The 26,787-nt window shown below is 37.6% G+C and overlaps 2 protein-coding genes across 6 annotated transcripts in view; one reads left to right on the top strand and one right to left on the bottom strand.

Annotated features, from left to right (window-relative positions):
- Nucleotides 1-468: 468 nt before the first annotated feature.
- Nucleotides 469-1,875, top strand: LOC122049032 (adenylate isopentenyltransferase 5, chloroplastic-like). Of its 3 annotated transcripts, none has more exons than XM_042610526.1 (2): nt 469-597; nt 697-1,875. In XM_042610526.1, the coding sequence occupies exon 2, from the start codon at nt 703-705 to the stop codon at nt 1,630-1,632; it is 930 nt and encodes a 309-aa protein (XP_042466460.1). In that variant the 5' UTR covers nt 469-597; nt 697-702; the 3' UTR covers nt 1,633-1,875. The 3 variants fall into 3 exon arrangements, with proteins under 3 accessions (XP_042466460.1, XP_042466461.1, XP_042466462.1); XM_042610527.1 differs by having other exon boundaries at nt 473-597; nt 686-1,875; XM_042610528.1 differs by having other exon boundaries at nt 479-597; nt 701-1,875.
- A 995-nt stretch (nt 1,876-2,870) lies between these two features.
- The window catches only part of LOC122045479, a 57,670-nt gene continuing 33,753 nt past the window's right edge, over nt 2,871-26,787 (bottom strand). For 2 of the 3 annotated variants that reach the window (XM_042605711.1, XM_042605712.1), the window contains exons 5-7: nt 26,600-26,716; nt 25,038-25,089; nt 2,871-3,645 (exon numbers count right to left, since the gene is read on the bottom strand). In XM_042605711.1, coding sequence (XP_042461645.1) covers nt 3,203-3,645; nt 25,038-25,089; nt 26,600-26,716 — 612 coding nt within the window. In that variant the 3' untranslated portion in view covers nt 2,871-3,202. Of the gene's footprint in view, nt 3,646-24,136; nt 24,217-25,037; nt 25,090-26,599; nt 26,717-26,787 lie in introns of all 3 variants that reach the window. The other variant, XR_006129994.1, reaches the window with a different exon arrangement.

Below are 26,787 nucleotides of genomic sequence, written 5' to 3'. Positions count from 1 at the left end.
CGTGTTGTATTTAAAGAACAACACTACTGTGATATTAAATTTCAAATAACAAAATCACATGATTACGTTTCAAAAATTGATATCATTATGATGTTGATTTTTAAAATACAATGTAATAATTTTAGGGTTTATAAAGTACCAAAGTGGTACTAATTTTTAAAATCAGCACGATATTAGTATTGATTTTTAAAATATAGCATCATAAAATTATTATTCTTTGAATATAGCACCATGATAATTAGTGGAAGAGATAAAATAAGAAACAAATGTACCATTTAGAAAATTTTAAAAACTTTAAATGTGCACTTTGATGGATCGCCGTTTGTTTTATTTTTTAACTTTTCCACCCCCAGTATAATTAATATAGACTCGATATTCCTACAAGCTGATCAACAGTTTTCTCCATTAAACAAATCATTCCACCCCCCTCACGCCCGCTATAAAACGGCACCAGCGTTGCATTCAATCTCTCACTGTCCTACGTCCACTCAACTCACTTCAACTGCCTCTCTCTCTCTCTCTCTTGTTTCTCCTCGTCCTTCTCAACTTCATCCTTTGTTAGTTGTTATAATATATTAGATTGTGTCTCAGTCACAAGTAAGAATCCTTATCGCCGCGTGCACGCTCTATTTATTCATATTGTAACAATTTTATATATACTAATATATGGCTAATATCATGTTAGCTACTTGATAGCTAGGCATGGGATCCTTCAAGGCCAAAAACAAGGTGGTGTTGGTGATGGGCGCCACCGGCACCGGCAAGTCCCGCCTTGCCATCGACCTGGCCACCTACTTCGGCGGAGAGATAGTCAACTCCGACAAAATGCAAGTATACGACGCTCTTGACGTCGTAACCAACAAGATCACCGCGGAGGAGGCCGCCGGAATCCCCCACCACCTCCTCGGCTGCTTGCCTCCCGACGCCGACTTCACTGCGGCTGATTTTCGCCGAGCGGCGACGCGCGCTGTCGCTTCGGTGGCCCGGCGCGGGCGGCTCCCGATAGTCGCCGGCGGGTCGAACTCCTACATAAAGGAGCTGGTGGACGGGGGGCGGGGGGAGTTCCGGCGGCGTAACGAGTGCTGCTTCCTGTGGGTGGACGTGCGCCTGCCGGAGCTGCACCGTTTCGTGGCGGATCGGGTGGACCAGATGGTGGAGAGGGGGATGGTGGAGGAGGTCCGGCGGATGTTCGACCCCGACGTGGAGGCGCCGGACTACACGCGCGGGGTGCGGCGCGCCATCGGAGTGCCGGAGCTGGACAGGTACCTCCGGGCGGAGGCATCGGGGGCCGACGAGGCGGAGAAGAAGCGACTTCTGGAGGAAGCACTCGACGAGATCAAGGCCAACAACTGCAAGCTGACTTGCTGCCAGCTGGAGAAGATCCGTCGCCTGGCGGCCCTGTCAGAGTGGGGCGTGGTCAGGGTGGATGCCACCGAGGCGTTCCGGAAGAAGCTGGCGGATGCCGAAGCAGCGTGGGCGGAGCAGGTGGTGAATCCCAGCATCGAGATCGTCGAGAACTTCTTGGCGGCGGAGGCAGAGGAAGAAGAGGCGCCGGCGGAGGCGATGGTCAACGTAGGCCTTGACTTAGTCAACGTGGCTTCGTCCGCGTTGAGCGTGGTGGGGGCCACGTAATGAGTGCGACAGGAGTTGCTTCCGTTGGGGCATTCGTTCAACTGAGGCGCTGGAGGCCGCATACGAATTGATAGGAATAAAACAGTTAAATAATTAATCGATGATGGGGAATAATTAAATGCATTAGTTAGTGGTGCGATCATGGGGGAAGAGTTGGACTGAATATTACATCAATTTCCGGAATGTGGGGGCCACCGACCTTTCCTGTTGTGGATTATATTTTATAAAGTTTGTAGAGAGATAGAGTGTGTTTTTTTTTAAAACAAAAATAATATATATATATATATATATATATATATATATATATATATATATATATATATCTTACTATTTTATTAAAAATCTTCCTCCTTTATTAACAAATTTTGATAAAATCTAAAATGTATTTACGTTAATGCCCTTTTTTCTATTTATACTAAAAATAATTCCAAGATTTATTAGTAATTTCACAAACGAAACAATCAGTGATCTAGAGTTCAAGACTCAGCTACAGCGTATATTATGAATTTTTCTCATCATTAATTTTCTCTGATTGTTTTATAAAAAAAATATAGTTCTCTTTAGTCCCATATCTTAAAATTGACAACACTATGATCAAAGAAGTTTCTATAAATATTTTAGCCCGATGATGTTAAAAAATAAATTTTCCTTAGTTTTTTTTACTAAGACAAGTATAATATTAAATTAAAATAATTTTTTACATAGAGAAACCGTTATAGTAATTTGTTGCTGGGATTCTCTTTGGTTTATAAGGGTGACACTAGAAAATCCAAATAATTCAAATTTTCAAAGACCTAAATAATTTATATATTATTATATTACACACGCAACGCGTGTGCACAATCACACTAGTATATATAAAATATAAAACCACCCCTAACCGTCCTCATGTCTATGGGCATTCGACATCAAACACATATCAGGATCTCTGCAGATGATGAAACCCTAAGGTCATACACTTACCATCTTTGTATATATATATACACTTAAAAAAAATTATACTTAATACTATAACTCCTAAATTCTAAAATAAGTCAAAATCCAAAATAACATACCCACCGATTAAAAAAAAATTTAAAAAACTACTCATAGTGTACTTTTGTTTTTTGCTTTAAAAAGGTGTCACACACCGACGCTTCAACGCTGCTTTTCTTTAACCCTTGTCGATCAACCTTAGCCGACGAGACTTTTTATGGTTGACAAGGAGTGTGAATTGTACATGTTATAAGGGAATCTCCTTCAAAACTATAAACTATTGGTCAACGATTACTGTAGAATATAGAGTACAGGATTTAAGATGAGATTGGAGAAAGGAAAAATAAAAAATCACATGGAAGTCACCTTTAACCATCTGACGAACATTACATGACGAGTTGCTCAAAATATGGCCCACAGATGATAAGGTCTCATGGCTTGCATTTACTGAGATGAATGCATGTAAACTTTGCTGAAACACCATGATTACAAGTAAAGAAAGAGTAGGATCTGGTAGTTGATGCCCAGATAATTTCGTAGGGGACAACTCTACCAAATTCCCAAGTTTGAGACTCAGCAATGTCCCATCTCTATTTCAGTGAGGCGCGGCTCTCTGGCTCTCTACAAATTCCCAAGTGTGCTTCACAGGGCTTGAAAACTCTGGATCTAGCTTCACCAAGCCTTTAAGCCATCTAATCTTCTGAGACAGCATTTCCAGCCGAATGATGGATGATTCTACGGTAGGACACCTTAGAGAAGCTGTTCGTCTCATTTCATTTATCCATATTCCCTCGAGATAATTGAAGTGATCATTCAGCATGTTTTGTACCTCAGTGCCAATTTTAGCTGAAATTGCTTGATCATTTTTAGTCGTATGGCCATCCTCCATATCGGCCGTAGCATAAGCTTCCGTAGATGGCAGTGCTTTTGTCGGTGTGATCATTCCTTCACTCGATTCATTGCTGGTGCTAGAAGAGCAATCTTCAATGTCTTCCAAGAAACCGTCACAAAGTACGTCTGCCCTCATTTTGATTGCTTCTGTATAAATAAAAGTGCCCGACCCAAAAATCAGTTCATGCCTACCTTGTCATTTAAGATAATATATTAATTTCATTACACGAACACTACTCATATCAATTGGAAACGGTAGAAAAATAAAAGAATGCCCCTAATTATCCATATCATCAAAAGAGCACTCCCCCTTTCAAAATTATTAAAACCCCTACTCAATTTTATACCTGCAATGCTCTACTTTGGAATAGCTTTTACTAAAATTGTACCACCTTTAAGTAGCTACACCATCTTGGAGCTAGTCAAAGTTGCTCGAGGTGGTGCAGTTGCTCTAAGATGGTACAACTTTAATCAAACCTGCTCACATCCTTGGAATAGTGTTGTAATGGAGGCAAACGGTGGCGGGGCAGTTAGTGGTCATCTATTGCCTCGTCCTCCTAGGCAATGTCTAGGCAGTTAAATTTTTTTAACTATTTTCATACATAATATTATAAATAATTATTATTATTTATAATATTTACTTTTAATAAAATATATTAATTAAAATTTTAATTTAAATATTTTAAAAAATTATTAGGTTTTAATTAAGTCTAATTAAATTATCTCAATCATATATAAGAGCTAATTAAAATTATTAACTTAAAATTATTTAATTAAACTCAAACTTACAACTTATCCGCATACCCTGTTTCGTCCGGGCGACAAGTTCAATGCGTCGCCGGGACTACACGAGGAGTTCAAATGCGTCGTCGGGTTTGGGCGACACCTCCGGACCTGTCACCGGGCTGCACGACGCGTCCGGGCTCGCGCGATGCATTCGGACTCGTTGTCGGGCCCAAGCTACACGTTGTGGTGATGAAACGACGTCAGTGGCGACGACAGTGGAAAAAAGTGAGTTACCACCTAAAATACCGTCTCAGGTAAAGATGGTGCAATTGATGGCAGCCTCCCGCCTAGGTGGCCGTCTCAACCACTATTTAGAACATTGCCTTGGAACAATATATCTTTTGGTGTAGTAAGCTTTGTCAAAGTTGCACCACATTGGAGAAATTTTGACTAGCTTTGGTCAAAGTTGACCAACTTTCATCAAACCTGCTCCAAGGTGGATGTAGTTTTGAAGCAGTGTTGACCAAATATGGTTAAAACAGCTCCAAGATGGTGCAATTTTAGTCAAAGATGCTCCAAGGTGGAGCCCAGAGGTATATTTTGGAAATTAAATTATGGGTAAGGCACTGTTTTGATAAATTTGGAAAAAGGTTATGCAGGCTCAATCCGTGTTGAAGTCTAATATGAGTCTTCAAATTTCAAACGAGCATAACTTTTGACTCGGAACTCGGAATCAGGCTCTCTATCTGTCGTCACACGTGCAGAATTTGAAAACCTACATTTGTTACCGGTGTAATCGTAACCGTCAATTTTCAACCCCAAATTCCGATGTTTAAACTCTTTTTAGGACCTTTTTACTATTTTTGGTAATTTTTACTTTTTAGATATTTAGGGTAATTTTCATATTTTTGGTATTTTCAGAGAGGATTTGTCTTGATCCGCATCTTTATTTTAGTTAAGATAGTTAAATTAATTACTTTCCTTTTCGGGTAAAAATCTATTTCCTTTCTTTACAAGATTGAAAGTAAGACCTGTTAATTGTAATTATTGTAATTTCTTTCCTTATTTGAGTCTTAGGTTGTGGTCTATACAAGAGTCATGTTTAGATGTTGAGGAATTAACCCCTCAAGTTTTAATAAAAAGTTTTCTTCTTGGAGGTTTCTCTTCTTGTCTTCTTCTCGATTTTCCTTTTCGCGTCAACCCGCAGGATAATCGCTATCCTGCCCAACGTCAGTTGGTATCAAAGCGCGTGAAGGTCATCAACAGATCCAATGGTGGATCGTCGTGGTAGTAGTCGCGGTCGCAACAACAGGCAGGCTTCGGCGAAGGAAGCTGAGCACCGTGGTCGTAGCATCCGGGACATAATGACGATTGAGGATTTACAGAGACAAGTTGCAGATTTAACCCAACATATGGCGGTGCGGGATCTCGAAAATCGTGAGATTTCATATCGTGGATCTGAGTCTTCCTTTGAGAACCCATATCACCGATAGGACTCACCTCAAGATCATTGATAACCATGATTTTACTGTATTATTTTCATTCATACAATCATGGTTTGATGTAGTTTGCATAGATGGAACCCATATTTATATAATATTTTATACATTGTATCGATTTTGGACTTAATTGCAAATTATTGTATTACGGCTTTATTTGATGCTAATATTTGATTGTTATTTTGTAGGGATCAAAGGTTCTTGAACTGGGATGAATTTGAACCAAATTTGCGCTCGGATCGCAGTTTTAACGAGACGATCAAACTCCAGAACAATTGTAGCCGTTCATTGAAGATCGGAGAGATCTGAGTCATCCGTCAAGGATCTGGAACATCCGACCTAATGTGGAGCATATCTCGTCCGTTGATGAAGATCCAGATATTTTGATCCAGATCTGAGTTCATCCAGCCGTTGATTTAGCTCCGAGAATTTTCAGTCGTCCGATCAGATTGGAAGGGATTTAAAACCCGCGAGAAGCTACAGTGCTTCTTGGGCTCGGTTCCTCGCGAATTCCTATTGATTCTTCTTCTTCTTCGTGCGACGGCCGCAGTTCCCGTTCACCATCTCCAGATCCAGATTTCGATTCCGACTTCAACCGTGAATTCAGGATCTCTTAGCAATCAGCAAATGAAGTTCAGAACGCGATCCTTGGGCGTTCCCTAGATCCACGTCAATTTCTTCCGCGATCCATTTTCCCCTCAGATTCAAGGGCGTTCTCTGGATCTGGGGTTTTCAGGTGTTTACTAAGCTTGATTGGAGTTTTCCTCAGCCTTACGTATTCGTTCCGTTCCCAAATCAGCTCGCAACTTTGAGATCAAACTGATCATTCGATTTGAGCTGCGATCGTCATTTCCCTCCTCTGTTCTTCACGCGACAAGATAGCGAGCCAGAAGGGTGTTCTCTGCGGCTTGACAATTCTTATTTACATGGCTGAAGAATCCAGATGCAGTGGTTGAAAGCCAGAAGGGCGTTCTCTGCGGCTCCTTGGCAGATCAGCGAAGAGAAGGGATTGGATCTAAAATTTGGAGTTTGTGAATGTTTCTTAACCTAATCTAGATTCGGTTTACAGAACATTTGTTGATTTAGTTTTTCTTTATCATAAAAACAAATCCTATTTCTGATTTGATAGTGTAGATGAGAAGTTTTTGTGAACTCTGTTTTCGTTCTGTTATTGTATGAAGTTGCAATTGATACATTTTTAGTTTTATGTCATAGATCTGATTATTAGAAGTTTAGCATTTTCCTGTCTGCTAGCACTTTTGATCGGTTGTTAAATTGAACTTAGATTGCTATTGTCCACAGTTTAGATTTTAGCGATACTGGTTAATTTCATTTTAGTTGTTTTAGTTTTCTAATAGCTTCATTCGGTTAGTTCATCTTAGAATTTCATGTCTTGAGTTGGTTTTATTCCATGTAGCAATTTGATTGGTTAGGAGCAAACCAGAATTTTCAAGTAGATATAATAATGCATTAGTGCAGGTTTTGTCATTTAAGTTTCAGTTTAAAAGTTTACCTTCTGATGGCAATTAGAAAAATCAACAATAGTTTTTAATCTAATTAGAGCATAAACTTGTTAGTTACCCTTGGAAAAATACGACTTAGACTCCATACTACATCTCTTACCTTTAGTTTTGAAACATTTCAATTTCAATTAATTTGATGCACAACGTGACATGTAGAATGATTGACACCAATCATCATGGACGAGAGGAGCCTGCTGAAGACTTCGGATTTCGGGATCTGCCCGAATTTTCTAGTTTGTTGCGAGCAAAGTGACTGGATCAATAAAGTAGAATGGATATTCGACTACAAGCGAGTTCCAGATCCAATGAAAGTGAAGTTAATTGCCATTAGACTCAAAGGGTGAGCATCAGCATGGTGGGAACAGATCGGGCGTTCTCGGGACAAACAAGGTAAACCTCAAATAACTATCTAGAAAGAAATGAAGAAAAACATGAAGGAACACTTCCTTCCTTTCGCCTACACTCAAACTCTGTTCCAGCGACTTCACTCATTAAGACAGGGCGCGAGATCGGTCGATGAATATACAAAAGAGTTTTTCGGTGGCCCAAAATGGCCTATCCGAGACAAAGGAATAGCATATGGCACGTTACTTAGAGGGTTTGCGCTTGGCCTTGCAAGATGCTCTCAATCTTCATTCACTCTCGACGGTGTCAGAGGCCCTTTCAGCGTCACTGACGGCTGAAAAGCAAAAAAAATAGGAAACCAACGGGGAGAGGTGACCAGAACAATCGGCTAACTCACCCTCAAAATTCTCGTCCCTCACAACAACAGCCACCACAACAGCCATCGCAGCGACCACCGCCGCGATTACCACAGGTTTACTCTAAAACCCCTGTCAAATGTTATCAATGTGATGAACAAGGATATATGACGCACCAATGCAGGAAACCGTCTTCCACTAATCCGGAAGGTAAAAACTTGTTGATCGAGGAAGAGGTGATAGAAGATACAATAGCAATTGGCAATCCGATGTATGAAACATCTGACAAAGTGATTTATGGCAATGGTCATGAGACTTTGATCATTCGTAAGATTCTGCTAACTCCCAAGGGCGATTCGGGGACGATTGGTTGAGAACCAATATTTTTCATACTATCTGCACCATCGCGGATAAATCTGCACCATCGCAGATAAAGTCTGCAAGATGATTATCGACAACGATAGTTGTGAGAATGTAATATCCACAGAGGTTGTCCAGGAATTACAACTCCTAAACCCTACAAGTTATCTTGGCTGAATAAAGAAAACGAGGTAACAGTAGACCGACAATACCTCGTTTCCTTTTCAATTAGCAAATATTTTGATAGTGCTTGGTGTGATGTGGTGATCATGGATGCATGTCATGTATTGTTAGGGTGACCTTGGCAATATGATCGCAGTGTTGTTCATGATGGGCGGAAAAATACCTATACCCTTAACATCAAAGGAAAAAAAAATTGTGTTGGCACCACGACAGGAAGGAACTACTCCAATTTCGATAGCTAAAAATATTAATCTGCTTTCTATATCTAGGTTTTTAGATGAAGTAGAGCAAGGAGTTGTATATGCTTTGCTACCATGCCAAAGCATTACTCCGACCATGGACACAGAGTTACCAACCGAACTACAGCAGCTGCTAGAAGAATTTGATGAGCTAATGCCAAAGGATCTTCCTTTAGGGCTACCGTCGATACGTGATATTCAACATCAGATTGACCTTGTTCCGGGGTCGAGTTTGCCTAATCGGCTAACTTATCGCCTTAGCCCTAAAGAAGCAGAAGAATTGCAACATCAAGTGGTGTAGTTGCTAGAAAAGGGACACATCCGAGAGAGCTTGAGCCCCCGTGCAGTTCCTACCCTACTAGTACCGAAGAAAGATGGCTCGTGGCATATGTGTTGATAGCAGAGTCATCAACAAGATTACAGTGAAGTACAAATTTCCAATTCCCAGCTTGGATGACATGTCGGATCATCTATCGGTTCTAAGGTCTTCTCAAAAATTGACCTTAAAAGCAGATACCACCAAATCAGAATAAGGCCTGGTGATGAATGGAAGACAGCATTCAAGGGCGCAACATAGGCTATATGAGTGGATGGTCATGCTTTTTGGACTGTCCAATGCGCCAAGTACCTTTATGAGGTTTATGCATCAAATCTTGTAGCCCTTTATGGAAAAGTTTGTGATGGTATACTTTGATGATATCCTAGTTTACAGTCCGACATGAGCATCACACTTCGATCATCTTCGTGTTGTCTTTGAAAAACTGAAAACGGAGTGTTTATTTGTAAACAAGAAGTGCTCTTTCTTTACTACATCGATAACTTTCCTTGGCTTTATTGTGTCTATTGATGGTGTACATGCAGATCAAACAAAGATAAATGCAGTCCTGGAGTATCCTCAACCGAGGAGCTTACACGATGTCAGAAGCTTCAATGGCTTAGCTTCTTTCTACCGCTGGTTCATCAGAAATTTTAACACTCTGATTGCTCCTATCACCAAATGTCTCAAGAGAAGGGATTTCAAGTGGTCTGAAGAAACAGAGGATAACTTTCAACTGGTCAAACAAAGGATGACTGAAGCACCAGTTCTGGCCCCTCCTGATTTTGATAGAATATTCGAGGTCAACTGTGATGCATCCAGCGTAGGTATCGGGGGTGTTCTGAGTCAATCTGGGCGACCAATTGCTTTCTTCAGCGAGCTCTCTGGGTCCAAGAAAAATTATTCTACTTACGACTTAGAATTATATGCCATCATGTAGTCTTGAAGCATTGGCGACACTACCTAGTACAAAAGGAATTCATCTTGTTCACTGATCATGAAGCATTAAAATATATAAATGGTAAACACAAGCTGAGCAAGCGGCATGCCAAGTGGATGGCTTACTTAAAAAAGTTCACCTTTACACTAAGGCACCAAGCGGGAAGTTTGAACCGTGTCGCAGATGCTCTGAGTCGGTGTTCTTCATTACTCACCACCTTGAATACTAGTGTTGCGGGCTTTGAGGTTTTTCCAAACATGTATGCAGCTGACCCATCAATCGGAAGGATATTCCAGGAGATACATGATGGTTATCGACATGATTTTATTTTGCATAATGGTTATCTGTTTCGCGGGTTGCAGTTATGCATTCCAGACTGTTCTCTAAGGCAATATATTATGAGCGAGCTTTATAATGAGGGACACTTTGAACGTGATAAAACGTTGGCCCTCATCTCTGCTAATTTCTATTGGCCCAAGTTGACCAGCGATGTGGCTCACTTTGTTGATCAATGTTCTTGTTGGTGCAGCGAGCCGGTAAGAGGGGATGGGTGAATTGCCTGAAACAGAAAAAGATACCCTCCTCGATCTTTCAACTCTTAAAGTGCAACAGAAATAAATAAAAGAAAACAATAGAACATAAGAAGACTCAGGGTTTGACTTGGTTACAACCTAGGTGGTTGTTAATCCAAGGCGGTTGCAAGAGTTCAATAAGAATCTCCTTTTCTGAAGGCGGAGAAGCCTTTTACACACTATGAAAGCTTAACCGTCAGCTCCCTTCCCGTGCCGTCCTTCTCGCTAGCTGCGTCTTCCGCTCGACTTCCTGCGCTTCTAAGCTCCTGCATACTTAGACACAGGGATCAAAACTAAACAGGACCTAACCTGCCTTGGTTGATCACATCAAAACAATCATGGGGTCCAACAATTCTGTATGCTAGCGATCTAAGGGGGTTCTAACCAATGCAGGCTTGTACACTCCCCTACCCGTTCCTGAAGCTCCTTGGCTCAATGTCAGCATGAATTTCGAATTGGGATTATCCCGCACCCAACGAATGTCAGACTCAGTTCTTGTTGTTGTTGACAGATTTTCAAAGATGGTGCATTGCGTAGCTTGCAGGAAAACTATAAATGCTACTCGGATTGCCCATCTTTACTTCAAGGAGATCGTGCGTTTACATGGTATTCCTCGGGCCATGACTGCAGATCGAGATACCAAATTCATCAGTCACTTCTGGAAGAACTTATGGGGAAAATTAGGGACACAATTAAACTTTAGCAGTGCTTACCACCCTCAGACGGATGGTCAACCCGAGGTAGCGAACCGGAGTCTCGGTAATCTTTTGATATGCCTTTCAGGAACTAAACCAAAGCAATGGGACTCGGCATTACCTCAAGTAGAGTTTGCCTATAACAGATCGAAAAACAGGACCACGAGATTGAGTCCTTTTAAGATTGTCTATGGCCGGAATCCATCAGGAGTTCTAGACTTAGCCCCTGTTCCACGTGTAAAGCAAATTTATCCTAAAGCAAATGAGATGACAAAGCATCTTCGAGGTATTCATGAGCAAGTGAACCTGGCAATTATGAAAAGCAATACTAAGTATAAGGCTCGGGTCGTCATCGACAGGTACTTTTTAAGATTGGAGATTTTATCTAGGCTGTATTGACTCGTGATCGTTTCCCTGTTGGAGAATATAATAAGCTAAAGGATCGAAAAATCGGACCATGCAAGATACTGCAGAAGATTAATGACAATGCCTATAGATTGTGTCTTCCTAGTCATCTGAAGACTTCTGATGTCTTCAATGTGAAGCACCTAACTCCTTATTCGACGGGTGCTAATGAAGTTAATCTGAACTCGAGGGCGAGTTCTTTTCAAACCGAGGAGACTGATGCAGGCCCAACCCGTGTTAAAGTCTAATATGAGTCCTTGAACTTCAAACGGACATAACTTTTGACTCGAGACTCGGAATCATGCTCTGTTTGTCGTCATGCGTGCAAAATTTGAAAACCTACATTTGTTACCGTAACCGTCAATTTTCAGCTCCAAATTCCGATGTTTAGACCCTTTTTAGGGCTTTTTTACTATTTTTGATAATTTTTATTTTTTGAGTATTTAGGGTAATTTTCATATTTCTAGTATTTTTTAGAGAGGATTTATCTTGATCCACGTCTTGATTTGAATTAAGATCATTAAGTTAATTACTTTCTTTTTCGAGTAAAAATATATTTCCTTTCTTTACAATATTGGAATTAAGATCTGTTAATTGTAATTATTATAATTTCTTTCCTTATTTGAGTCTTAGGTTGTTGTCTATATAAGAATTGTGTTTAGATGTTGAAGGATTAACCCCTCAAATTTTAATAAAAAGTTTTCTTCTTGGAGGTTTCTCTTCTTGTCTTCTCAATTTTCCTTTTCGCGTCAGCCCGCAGGATAATGACTATCCTGCCCGGCCGGCTTCAGAAGGCATCCTTTTAACGATATAAATATAAAAGAACGCTTTTTTGATTTTCTACCATTGGAAAATGCCATGATGAATCATGGAAAAGAATATCGTTTCGTGTCGGGCGGCACGGACGATTTTTACCATTCCGTCACGCGGCTGAAACCAGCACCCGACACGCAGTAGGTTCGGCGCGTGATACGAGCGGTTGTGGCCTTGTGCTTTCGGCGCGTGATACGCGCGTTGATGCGCGCCAGCACGTGCGACACTCGCGATCGAAAAATCGCGCGACAGAAGGAATCGATTCCTTCTTCGATTCCTTCTGTCGCTCGCAAAAATCCTATAAAATGTACCAGCGATCGATGGATTAGCAGCAGCGAGGCGGCAGCGACAACGACGAGGCGAGTAGCGACAAGGTAAGCAGCGTCGAGGCGAGGCAAGTGACGGCGAGCGACGAGGCGAGGCGAGCAGCAATGAGACAAGCAACGACAGAGGTACAATTTCCCCGTCTCGTATGCATCGCAAGCGGCGCCAAAGGAGTCACCGGACGCCTCCGGCGACGCCTTCGGCGCCACCGGACCCCTCCGGCAACGCCTTCGGCGCCGCCGAACCCCTGCGATCCGCCACTCGACAGCGGCGTGATCGCATTGCTGCCGCCGCACGGGTGCCCTAGGGAAAATAAATTATAATTTAAATTTATAACAATTCCTAAGGTATGTATGGTATTCCAAACAAGCTTATGGTATTCCAAACAGGCTTTTATAAATCCTAATTAAATTTTTTCAATAAAAATTAAAATATATAAAAAATATATTTAAAAATTAAAATTTTAATTAATATTCTGAAAAATTAATTTTCAATGTTTTAAATTGTATTTAAAAATTTTTAAAAAAATTATAAAATATCTATTTAAATTTTTAAAAAAAATTATAAGAAATCTGGTATATATTATAATATTTTTTATTATTTAAAATTTAATTTAAAATTTTTTTAAAAATAATAATAATTCAGATTTATATTCTAATATTCTAAAAAAAAAATTCTAAAAAAAAACTATAAATTAAATTTATATTTTGATATTTTTATTATTTTATATTTTTACAAATAATAATTAATTAATTAATTTGTATAATTATTATATATAAAGTAACATCTTTATGTTAATTTATATATTTATTATAGATAATATTTTTTTATCGAATTATTTTAAAATTTGGATCCATGAAAATTAACTTTTGTACTTTTGTAATATGTTTAGAAATATTATAAGTCTTTCATTTTAAAAATTTGGATAAAGGTATGCTATCATGTTTATGATTCCTAATAAAACACTTATAATCTTGTGTAATTCTGATCATTCTAAATTGAGAAAGGTGAATTAATGTTTTTAGGAGATTATTTCAAATTTTAGAAAGTTGCTCTTTATAATTTATATATTTAATTTATAAATTTACAATAATAATATATTCTTAACGTTACAAAATAATGATCATTACCTGGAAATGTATATTATTCTTAATTTTTTTTAATGCATAAGCAATGACATCCAAACAACAATCTCATGATTCAGCTTGGAGACACGCACGTCGATTAGAAAATCGATTCCATTGGCAATGTTTGCATTGCGATATGATTGGACGCGGCGGTGAAGTCACATGCCTAAAACAACATCTTGTTGGTGGATATCCGGATGTTTCTAATTGTCCAAAAATTTCTCAAGAAGTTCGTCATGCAATGAAAGACGAACTTGATGGCAAAAAAGTATTAAAGTATAAACAACAACAACAACGTGAACTTGTTGATAGCCGAAGTTCTAAAGAATCAATCTATGATAAATTTGAAAGTCATGGTGAAGTTCCAAATGATGAAGACTTTTTAGCAGCTCTCAGCGCCTCTCGAACTCAATATGACTATGAGCAAAATATGCGATATAGAAGTGGCTCTAGTGCCAGTGGAAGTGGCTCAACTACTACATCAACATTAGGAAGGAGTGCAAGTGTTCGTCTTCCTTCAACACAAGGTGGTATTGGTCATTTTTTTCCTTCTATGAGACGAAGACGTGCAGTCGATATTGCTGATATTGATCCACTAGCATTCTCAAACCAAGCTAGCAAACAAACTAGGATTGATGATGCATATTCAAAAGAGAAGAAAAATCAATCGGTAAAAGTATTGCTAAATTTTTTTCATTTTAATCATATTCCCCCTAATGCAACAAACAACACATACTACCGTAGCATGGTGTCCAACATCCAAAAATCCGGTCCTGGTATTCAACCTCCGACTACATATGAAATTATTAGTCCATATTTAGATGAACAAGTGGAGGAGATCAAGACTTGGATCCTATCATACAAAAAGCAATGGAACTTATATGGGATTACGTTGATGTGTGATAGCTGGACAGGACCTACACGAATGAGCATTATCAACTTTCTACTATACTGCAATAGAAAGGTGATTTCATAAATCTATTGATGCAACTACAGACTATCATGATGCACTCTACATATATCGTTTGATGGATAGTGTAGTTCAAGAGATAGGTGCAGAACATATAGTGTAGGTGATTCCAGATAATAGTGCCAACTTTAAGAGGGTTGGAGAGTTATTAGAGAACAGTATCAAACATTATTTTGGACACCATGCGCAACACACTATATCGATTTGATGATGGCAGATATCAGTAAGCTTGATATAGTGAAGAAGGTAGTAAAAAAAGATCAATCTTTAACAAAATTCCTCTATAATCATCATTGGGTTCATGGATTAATGAGGAAATTTATTGATGGGGAGATTCTGCGACCAGGAGCGACTAGGTTTGCTACTCACTTTCTCCTGTTAAAGTCGTTGAATCAGAAAAAAGTCGGATTAAAGGTCATGTTCTCTTCTGAGGATTGGGAGGCCTCTCGATATTCTAACACAGCCGAAGGTAAGGAGGTGCAGAAAATTATTATATTTGTCCGATTTTGGGACTATATCGCAGAGATTCTTATAGCAGTAGAACCATTACGTTGTTCTACGTAAAGTTGATATGGACACGAAGCCATAAATGGGCAACGTTTACCGCCTAATTCATGAAGCAAAAGAGAAAATTAAGAGGCGTCTACAATCACCAACCAAGTATCAACATTAAATTGATATAATCACTACAAGATGGGGCAATCAAATAGGAAAATATATTCATTTGGCCGGTACGTATTTTTTAATGATAAAGAATCTTTAATATTATTATTAATAATTATATATGTTTAATTATCGTAGGTTATTATCTCAATCCGATGTATTATAATCTTGACACAAATGATGATTTATTAGTGGCTCTCAGACATGTAATATCAAGACTGCATACAAATGGAGAATCAATTGCTGAGACTATTAATGAAAGTCGATTATTTCGAGAGGCATATGGTTCTTTTAGCAATCCTATTGTAGTGTCGGACAGATATAAAATAAATGCAGGTAAGTATAGTAAAAATTATTACTAATTATTGTCAACAAATATAAATACTATTTTAATTTTGTTCTTATTTATTTTACAGATGAGTGGTGGTTACAATATGAAGGATCTGCTCCAAATTTGAAAAAAATTGCAGTACGAATTCTCTCACAAACAACGTCTTCAAGTGATTGTGAAAGAAATTGGTCAACTTTCTCCCTCATTCATACAAAAGTACGATATCGTCTTTCTTATCGCCGCTTGGAGAAGATGGTCTACGTTTATTATAATATGCATCTTCAACTAAGAGCAATAACAGAAAAGAATGAAGAACAAGAGTCTGGTGATGTAGACCCATTTGATATTGGATTTGTCCAAACTGAAAATGATCCAATGATGGATTGGTGGAGCGTTGTTGAGGCTGAGAATCCATTACACGATAAAGCAGGAGACCCACCACAACCATCTCAATTTCTTACTCAACAAATTGAAAAAATACAAGCTAGAGGAGATATCTGTGAGGAAGTAGATAATGATGAAGCATTTGATCAAGAATTTCGATTTTCTGGATCTCGGTCTAGACATTCTCAAACGTCCCAACCCCAAATCCAACCAAAGTCTATAGATAAAGGCAAAAGCAAAGGTAAAGTTCCTGTAATTTTTACTAAAAAGAAAGAAAAAGGTAAACCTCCTGCTTTTACGGGAAGGGGTCAATTGAGCATTAGAGAAAATCCACTCCATGCAATTGATGAGCAAGAACATGATGACAGTGATGAAACTTCATCACCTTCTGACACTGTAGTCCGACAAGAAGTTCGAAATGAGGATAGTGATGTTCATAGCAGTGCAAGTACTCATGGAAGTGACGACAGTGGTGATGCATCTAGTGGTAAAAATTATGTTCCCCCTACTCTAGCACCGGAGCCATGGACATGTGAGATAAATTACACACATGCAACTCAAAATTATGATCATGGAGCTAGAAGTAACCCTATTCAATATCAGCATCGATATAAGGGTGACAAACAAAAGAAAACTCATAATTATCAAGATATACGGAAGAGTTTAGCTGAGATCGATTCTGGTCGAAGTTTATCATACTCACAACCTTCTTATTATAACTTTGATGCATCATATGGTGATCCATCATACCAGAACTCAGGGACGTATGCTTATCCTTATCCTTATCCTTATCTTGTGCATGGTCCTAAAACCGTTCCGATTTCAGTGGTGCCAGTTCAAATCCAACATCCAGTGATGAATCGAGATACGTTGATGGACATGTGGAAAAATCAATATCAATATTGCATGTCATGGGATGATTATTTAATCTGAGCGCTGGAGAATTATAGAGTTGACCTAAGTAGAATGTTACAAGAACCAATTCTTCCATCTTATTCACTCCACTCCATTTGGTATTAGTAAGATAACATATTATAATGTATCAATTTAATTCAAGTTATTGATAGATCAATTTTTTTAAATAAAATTATATTTAATTATTTTTTCTAACAATATTAAGTTGTTCAATAATTAAAAATTTATATAAAATCAATATATAATTTATTTTTAAATTATACACAATAAACATATTTATCTAATAATTACTATATATAAATAAAAAAAATACCGAAAGAGTATCGGCACGGTACGATACGATATCGAAACCATATCGTTTCGGTCTAGGACCGAAACCTCAACACGGTTCGAGATTTTAAACCTCGATGAATTAATCAAAATCCTATCTAGCTATCTTTGCATCCTTAACAAGGGTGAACAAATGAACCATACAATTTTCTCTGGAGAATCCTTTCTACTAGCAGCATATCCTCTACCTGAATAAATGCCTGAAGGTAGCATAGAAAATCTTTTGACAAAACGATACACAATGGACAAGTTGACAAACAATTGAAAGCGAACGACACGCGGAATTTGACTGTGGGGCTACCAAACAACTTGTGGAGGCAAAGTCAAGTTAGCAATTTAAGATAATTGTTCATGCTTAGTTTCAGCATTTAAATGTTAAGTTACAGCGAAAACAAGCTTGCAACGCAAACCTCTGAGACATGTGCTGAGTTAATGTTAGCATACCTCACAATTTTAAATTATTTATACTAGACAAAATCGCTCACGTCCCAAGCCCGGATAGGAAGAGAGTTGCGTTAGATTATCAGCCAACGTCAAAATTATAGCAAATATTCAATGAATGAATCCATTAAACTATTGTGCTAATGCTAGGTTGTTCCCCGAAAGGAACGCGTTGCAAGGTCCGACTGTAGCATCTCGGCAAGGACCGCTACATCTCCAGAACTCGGGTGTAGTGCTAAATATGCAAGAGTTCGCGTTACAGGGTCCGACTATAACGTCTCAGCAAAGACCGCTACATCTCCATGAGAACTTGAGTGTAGTGTTAAACAGGCAAGAGTTCTCACACCATAGGTTGGATAACAACAAATATGATAGGAAAACTAATAATCTAAGATTTAGAACATGGAACATAGGAACTCTCACTGGTAAATCAATGGAGGTAGTAGATATGATGATTAGGAGAAGAATTAGTATTTTGTGTGTACAAGAGATAAAATTGATAGGCGAGAAGGCAAAGATGATAGAGAACTCGGGTTTTAAGTTATGGTACACTGCAAAGAGCAAAACAAGAAATAGAGTGGGTATTATTGTAGATAGTTTGTTAAAGGATGAAGTTGTAGGAGCGGTAAGAAAATGGGATAGAATTATAACCCTTAAGATAATAATGACGAAAGAAATTATGAACATAATTAGCATAATGCACATGTAGGATTAGATGAAGCTACCAAATCAAGGTTTTAGGAGGACTTAGATGAAATATTACAAAATATTCCACCAAATAAAATGATTTTAATAGGAGGTGATCTAAATGGGCATGTCGGAGTGAAAAATGAGGAATATGAGAGAGTACATGGGAGTTATAGGTTTGTAGTGAGGAATGAGGAAGGGAAAAATTATATTAGATTTTGCGATAGCATATGACCTTATATTAGCTAATACATTTTTTAAGAAAAAAGATAAACACTTAGTCACATTCAAAAATGGGAATAATAAATCGCAAATTGACTTTCTTATGATTAGGAAGAAGGATAGAAAGATTTGTAAAGATTTCAAAGTCATCCAAGGAGAAAGCTTAACTACCCAACATAGGGTAGTAGTGTTGGATATACGCCTCAAACATAATATTAATAGAAAGAAAATATATACGATTCCTAAAATTAAGTGGTGGAAGTTAAAGGATGGGAAGCAAAATATATTTAAGGAGAAGGTAGAAGTACAAGCATTAGGTGAAATATATGATGACTCTAATACAACATGGGATAAGATGGTATCAAAGTTGAAAATAGTAATTAAGAGTGTACTCGGTGAGTCAAAGGAGCATGCACCACTAAGTAAAGAATCTTGGTGGTGGAATGAGAAAGTACAAGAGAAAGTGAAAGAAAAACGAATAGCTTATAAGGAATTATATATTTGTAAGAACGAGAAAAACTTAAAAAAATATACAATAGCCAAGAAAGAAGTTAAGAAAATAGTGAGTGAAGCAAAAAATGAAACTTTTGAACGATTATATCAAAAATTGGATACAAAAGAAGGGGAAAGAGATATTTATAGAATAGCTAAAGTGAGATAAAGGAAAATAAAAGAACTTAACCAAATAAAATGTATTAAAGATGAATGTAATAGGGTATTAGTAAACAATGGAGAAATAAGAGCTGTAGAAGAGATATTTTCATCAACTTTTTAATGAACACTTAGATGACGAACTTAACTTACGTAATTTAAGTAGGTTAAATGAGCATAGAAATTTTAATTTTTATCGTAGAATTCAAACTTCAGAAGTAAAACTTTAAATGAGATGCACAATGGAAAAGTCGTTGGACCGGACGATATTCCGATAGAGGTATGGAAGTGCTTAGGGAAACAAGGTATTGAATGGCTTACAAAATTATTTAACATGATATTAAAAACGAAAAAAAATGTCTGATTAATAAGGATAAGTACTCTAGTTCTCTTATATAAGAACAAGGGAGACATACAAAATTGTGCAAACAATAAGGGTATTAAACTAATGAGTCATACTATGAAACTTTAGGAAAAAATAATAGAAAAAAAATTAAGGAGACCACAGTAATAGAAAATCAATTTGAGTTCATACTTGGAAGATCGACAATAGAAACTATACATCTTCTTAAATAATTAATTAAAAAATATCTGGAGCAAAAACAAGATCTACACATGGTATTCATTGACTTAAAAAAAACTTATAATAGAGTCTCAAGCCAAATTATATGGAGAACTTTAGAAAAGAGAGGTGTTAGCGTAACATATATTGAACTAATTAAGGATATGTATGAGGATGTAACGACTAGAGTAGTAACTTCAGGCGGAGTAACTGAAGCAATTCCAATAAAGATAGGATTATATCAAAGATTAGCTCTAAGTCCCTATCTTTTTACACTAATTATGGACAAACTCACTGCGCACATTCAAGACACAGTACCGTGGTGCATGTTGTTTGCAGATGATATTATTTTGGTAGATGAAACACGTGAAGGAGTAAATGCTAAACTAGAATCTTGAAAGGAAAGGTTTTAAGCTTAGTAGATTAAAGACAGAATATATAGAATTTAAGTTTGACAATATTAGAAGTAATGAAACAATTGTTAAGATAGGAGAGGACAAGTTACCCGGAATCGAGAGATTTAAATATTTAGGTTCATTTATACAAAATGATAGAGGGATTGAGAGAGATGTCTTACATAGAATACAAGCAGGATGGGAGAAATGGAGGGGAGCGTCAAGTATTTTATGTGACCGTAAAGTACCTCTTAAACTTAAAGCTAAGTTCTATAAAATCGCAGTTAGACCTACTATGTTATATGGAGCTGAATGTTGGCTATGACTCGAACACATGAGCAGAAGATGAGAGTTGCAAAAATGAGGATGTTAAGATGGATGTGTAAACATACGATGTAAAATACGGCAATATATAATAATTAAATAATAGAATAATAAGGTTTAATAGGCAAATATTCTTAACGGAATTTTTATAAATTTTCTGGGAATTTTTCGGAGCTCGTATAACGTAGGTTAAGGGGATAAGTATTGGGACAGGGAAAAGCCAGTTTAGAATACCCAATTAAGGTAGGAATTGATTAAGGAAGTAACCTAGGCTTTAATAAAAGGAAACCTAAGTTTTTTTTCCTTTTTATCTTCTTTTCCTTTTCTTATTTTTCCCGTTGTCGAATCTTTCCTCCCTCACCCGCTTGCGACGTCGCCCGAACCCTTTCCTCTCTTCGCTTCTTCTTCTTCATCGAGCTCGCACCGCTGCCATCTCCTCTTCTCTCCCGAGCCGATCTCCCTTCCTCACCTCCTCTCCTCCGACGTTCTTCTTCTTCTTCTTCTCCTCGTCTTCTCCAACCAGCGCCCCTTTCTCTTCTTCGGCGTGCTCCATCTTTCCCTGCCGACACCGATGACTGCTTGGTGCCGCCGACACCACGGATTCACCATCAGCGTGTTGTGCCCCAGCGCCTGAGGTACATCTCGTGCCCTAGCTCCTACTGTCATTGCCTTGTTCCTGGCGCACCCGTGCCCTAGAATCGTCGGAAGTCGGAAACTTGAGTAGGCCTTCGGTTAGGAGCAGGGACCCAAGCCTTGGTGTCCCTTCCGTGCCCTAAATTACACTGTTGGGTCTTCCTTCAGCCACCTCTTCTGACATTTTCCGTGAAGACTTCGGCAGAGGGGAAACGATTGTCGCCGTTTCAGTTTCTCCTAATTCCGGTCACCGTTTTCCGACAGCACGCATCTCCGACAGTGACTCAACAATTGGGCACTCAGATTTGGGTGAGTTTTTGGATTGAGTTTTGGGTTGATTCCTTGAGGTGGATGTGTTGGTTTTTGATTCAGTGCTTTGAATTGCTGTGGCAATCTTGCTTCAACTGAGGATTTAGAAAGAAGGTGGTTGTAAAGGTTAGTTTTCTTGTTAAGCATTGATTTCCAAACAATGAGAATATAGGTGGTTTTAGAATGTGTTTATCATGTAGGGAAGGTTAGGAATGAATTGTTCTAGGTTTGATTTAAGGTTAGGTCGATTATGTATATATTTTAATCTAATTGATTAGTGGAACGATTAGGGTTAACGAAGCTAACCCTAGTTGACCTATGGATTGTAATCTGTGGGTTAATCAATAATTCAAGTTAGTAATTATATCGATTAGGGTTTTCCTTAATCTGATTAGGGGATTTTGTTTAGCCATTTAATTCGTATGATTTTAGCTAAATAAAAGTTATACATATAATTGATGCAGGACTTTGATTCGAGATGAGCGTCTCGACGTATGATTTCTTGTTACGATCTCCTTTGAGATAGGTACTTTTGACTTATCTCTTTGAGATAGGTACTTCTGACTTATCTCTTTGATATAATCATTTTAGATATGCATAATAGTTTATTGCTAGTAGAAATGATTATGTTTGCATCTGTTTTGGTATGTCACTATTTGGTTCTTGTAGTTTACCTATATTCTTGTCTATTGTGCATTCATGCTTATATTCTCTTGTTTGTTGCAATGTTTACTCCTGTTCATAGGAATAGTGACATACATTGCCCTACTGTGTAGTAGTCTAGTTATTTGATATATCTGAATTATGTACCTGGATTTATGTTACCTAAATCATTGATGTAGGATCCCTTTTCCTTTTCGGCACATATTATGTAGAGGTAGTTATGATCAGGATTTACATGCTTAGTGTCATGTACCATCTTGCATGATTGCATGTTGTGCGATTGTCGGCTCCATTATTGTTGAGCATATCGCCAGTTACATGATCTGCACACACAACCACTCATGGGTTAGTGGTATATCAGGCAGGGTGTGTAGCAATTTGCTCTATTAGGCTCCGTTGGTCCGCTCATGGGTAGTGGTGACGCAGCGTGGTAGCCGGCAGGGATCCCTCCTCTAAACTATCTCAGGGAGATGAAAGCATTGCGCTCCCCCACTCTATTTGGGGTAGGAGGATAGGTGTACTCCAACAGCATCCTGTCCATCAGTCACTCAGGAGCAGTGACGGCAGAGTGCACAGTTGTCATAGCCCTACCCACTCGGTCTCACTATTGCGTGTGAGATGGTTGACTGGGGTAACACATGTCATTTTGCACTATTTTGCATGATTGCATTTATTGCTTGTGATTGCTGCATATTGGTTGCTGTATTTTGGTGGTTGCATATGTTTGACATGCATACAGGTGACATTTTGTATCTGGTCTGACGACCCTTATGTTTCGGATAAGAGGTCCTAATGAGTACAGTTTTTTTCAGCCCTTTCCTGTCTGCATTTCCTACTTTTGTTTAGGAAACTGTACCGTATAATTATTATTGTTAGTTATAACTTATTATGTATGTCTATCTGATATCCGCTGAGTTGTTGAACTCACCCGTTGATATATATTTTTTTCAAACATCAGGTAGATATTTGTGGAGTCGCTTGGAGTATCCTGTCTGTCGGTCCTACGTCACATCCGAAACCCTATTTTCTGATTTCTTTAGTACTTTATTTGATTTATGTATTCGGTGTACTTAGCTTTGTATATTCCGGATTTGTTTCTAGATTATTGTGATGTTGTGTCTTGTATTGTTTTGTTGTGTGGTGTAAGCCTAGCCGGCTAGCAGTCTTGTTTTTGGTTTGTAATGGTTTCTATCGTTTTCCGCTGTGTTTTTGGCTTTTGTACAATCGAGTGGGTTGTTTAATATATATAACTACGTAGTTGTGAATATTTTGTTCCAACCGAGTGGACTAAGTATAAACTGCGTGGTTGTGTATATATTCCAGCCGTGTGTGACTGATGTATATTTTTGTATGTATAAATATTTCAGATTGTCACGTGTACAGGGGAGATGCTGTCGGATTTTTCCGTTGGCTGGGACTCTCTCGAGGCGTGATATACGAGGATGTACAAAATAAGAAATAAGAGCATTGTAGAGAAAATCAGAGTTGCATCTATTGAGGAAAAACTCCAAGAGACACGTTTAAGATGGTACGGACATGTACTTAGATGACCAATAAATACTCCAGTTAGGCGACGTGAAACTATGATAAACATGCATATCAAACGAGGAAGAGGAAGACCAAAAAAGACATGGTTAGCAACACTAAAACAAGATAAGATTTATTTAAATATAGATGATGATATAATAGGAGATAGAGCTCAATGGCGTAAAAGGATTCATACAGCCAACCTCACCTTGTGGGAAAAGTTTGGTTGTTGTTGTTGTATCCGCAAGCATCTTCTAGGAGATTAATTGGTGAATTTAAATAAGGTAACTGCAAAAACAAATGTTCACATGTAGAGAAAGAGGTAAAGGAGGAGTAAACTTGGTGAATTCAATAATTTTACTGATCTAAGTGGTAGGAAAAAGAATGAAGATCAACCACAATATTTGCTTCACTTGTGGTGAAAGGGGCCACTACAAACCAAGTGCCCAAAGAAGGTGGTGGTTGAGGAAGAATAAGCCCAAGAAAGAATGTAGAGAAGTTGAAAGCTCAAATAAAAGGGAAGCTCTAAAGATAAAGGAAAAGGTATCCATTTCTAAGCAAAATTTGAATTTTAAATTGCATGTGCAAAATTATGGTTTAAGATATGATGAATATTCTACGCCTAATGTTAGGAAATAAGATAAAAAAAACCTAGGAAAACAACTCAAGAACAGTAGATATATGCCTAGGTCAAGAAACATACCTTGTATGCTGTCAAGAACAGTAGATATTTCTAAGCATATGAAATACATTTTTGTTGATATGAATGTCTAATCTTTATTTTAAAAATTTTGACAAACGTATGCGGTCAAGATACGTGACATTAGTACAACAACAATCCAATTTTATTATATATATATATATATATATATATATATATATATATATATATAAAAGTATCAAAACCGTATCGGCATAGCACGATATCCGGTACGAAATCTCGGCACGGATCGAAATTTTAAACTTTGGCTAGGTCAGTATATCTTTTCCTTTTTTTTATTATTTGAACATGTTCATTCACAACTAATAGGCAATTAAATAATTATGATTAATCAATTTCTGAAAACACAATGAACAAAGAGCAAACACTAGATTAGGATCAGAAGTACCTTGACTGTCCCGATGAATCAATTTGGCACAACTGCAAAGACTTTCATGCTCCTAGTAGCAACCATAAAAAATGTAAATTTAGTAGATATTCTGCAGACGGTGTCAATGAAAATTATGAAACACTAATTTTAGATTAGAAAATCAACATTTAGCACCCACAAATTCCTTTTACAAAGTAATCGAGAAATCAAACACAGATGATCAGGCATTCAAAAAAAGTATATGGGAAAAAATAACCAGACACTTGATAGGATTAAACATTTATTCCAGATGATCATTAGCAAGCCACATTTATTCCAATTATCCCTATATATCTTATACTTTTATTTAGTTCTATGCAAAGCTATATAACAAATATTAAAATCATTTTAAATTACATTAATTTAAATTTTCATTAGTATCCACCTACCCCCTCTTCCCTTTCACTTTAACTGATTCCACTTTTCTTAACAAAAAAATTATTAGTTGCCTTTGAACATATCCATGTCGTCTCAACCCATCTAATTGCTCTCAAATATTAAGAGTTTTTATTTTTTTCGTTCTAGTAAACATCACACATCAATAATATCATTTTTCAATATTTTAAACTATTCATTTTTTCTACCTTAACTTTTTTTAATGTTGTTACTTTCTAACAGCTGGTCATTTCATTTTTAAAATATGGCAGATATTAACAATCTTATAAATTCTTTTTGCCTAAGGGGCGGGCACACACATGATAATTGCATGACTATAGCTCCTTTTTATTTCAACCATCCGATCATAACAGAATAACAAATCAAAATTTCCTTCATGTTAAGTTGTATATCCAAGATATCTAAAGATATGAAATTCGTTTCCAAAGTGCCCTGCACGTTTTAAAGTTCTGAATTTAATCTATGTACACTTCATCAAACAGTACAGTATACTTCATCTTGAATGTGATCAGTTAATTCATCTAGGACTAAGGTAAAGAATTTAAGGACATAAAATTATCCTAATAAATCTAGCTCTAAGTATAATAATTCAGCCAACAATGGTGAGATCCAAATAAGTGGTTGGGGATAAATGCTTGTCACTGTTCAAAACAAAATATGAATTAGATCCTTTCCTAATAAGTTGAACCTTTAGGAGCAGTCAATTATCAGAACTTTGATCAGAAGTTCAAAACCTAGAGTATTCTTAGTTGATGGTACATATGATACAACAGCATGGGGAAGAAACTTAAACACTAAATTTATCAACCTGCCTGTGGTAACTTCCACATGTAATGCATACAGTATTTCTTATATAGTTACATGACACTAACAAACATGTACAAAGGAGTAGGGTATACAACCCACCCTTGTTGGCTTGTTCATCCGCCTGATCAAAAAAATATCTGGCCTAAAATTAAAATAAAGTCAAATTGCTTAGTTTGTGAAATACAAAGAAGTAGAGAATTAAAGTAACTGGTTTTTAATCATACAACTTGCAAAAGAACTTAAAGAATCAAGAAAGTATGTGTTAGTGTTACTAGACAGTTCCATACATACTTCAAAGTTCAAACAAACACTCATGCTAAAAGTAACAGTATGATAACCTCGGGTGCAGGAACTTTCCAGCCACTTTCTGGAGTCCAATCTAGTGTGGGACGCAAATCCTTACAATCAGCATCATAAGATTTCCCTTCACCAATTGGAGGATCTGGCAAATCTAACTGGAAGGGCAAGCCAAATAGAGGAAAACTATATTTTATCAACTAAAATTCCACCACTTGACAAACTGTAA

Source organism: Zingiber officinale, chromosome 2B, assembly GCF_018446385.1.
Source record: "Zingiber officinale cultivar Zhangliang chromosome 2B, Zo_v1.1, whole genome shotgun sequence".
Classification (NCBI taxonomy): Eukaryota; Viridiplantae; Streptophyta; class Magnoliopsida; order Zingiberales; family Zingiberaceae; genus Zingiber; species Zingiber officinale.
The sequence above is the reverse complement of the archived record's forward strand: the minus strand, read 5'-3'. Positions and strand labels throughout refer to the sequence as shown.

Excerpts from the sequence above, each read along its gene's own strand:
- LOC122049032 (XM_042610526.1), top strand. The coding sequence starts at position 703 with ATGGGATCCTTCAAGGCCAAAAACAAGGTGGTGTTGGTGATGGGCGCC.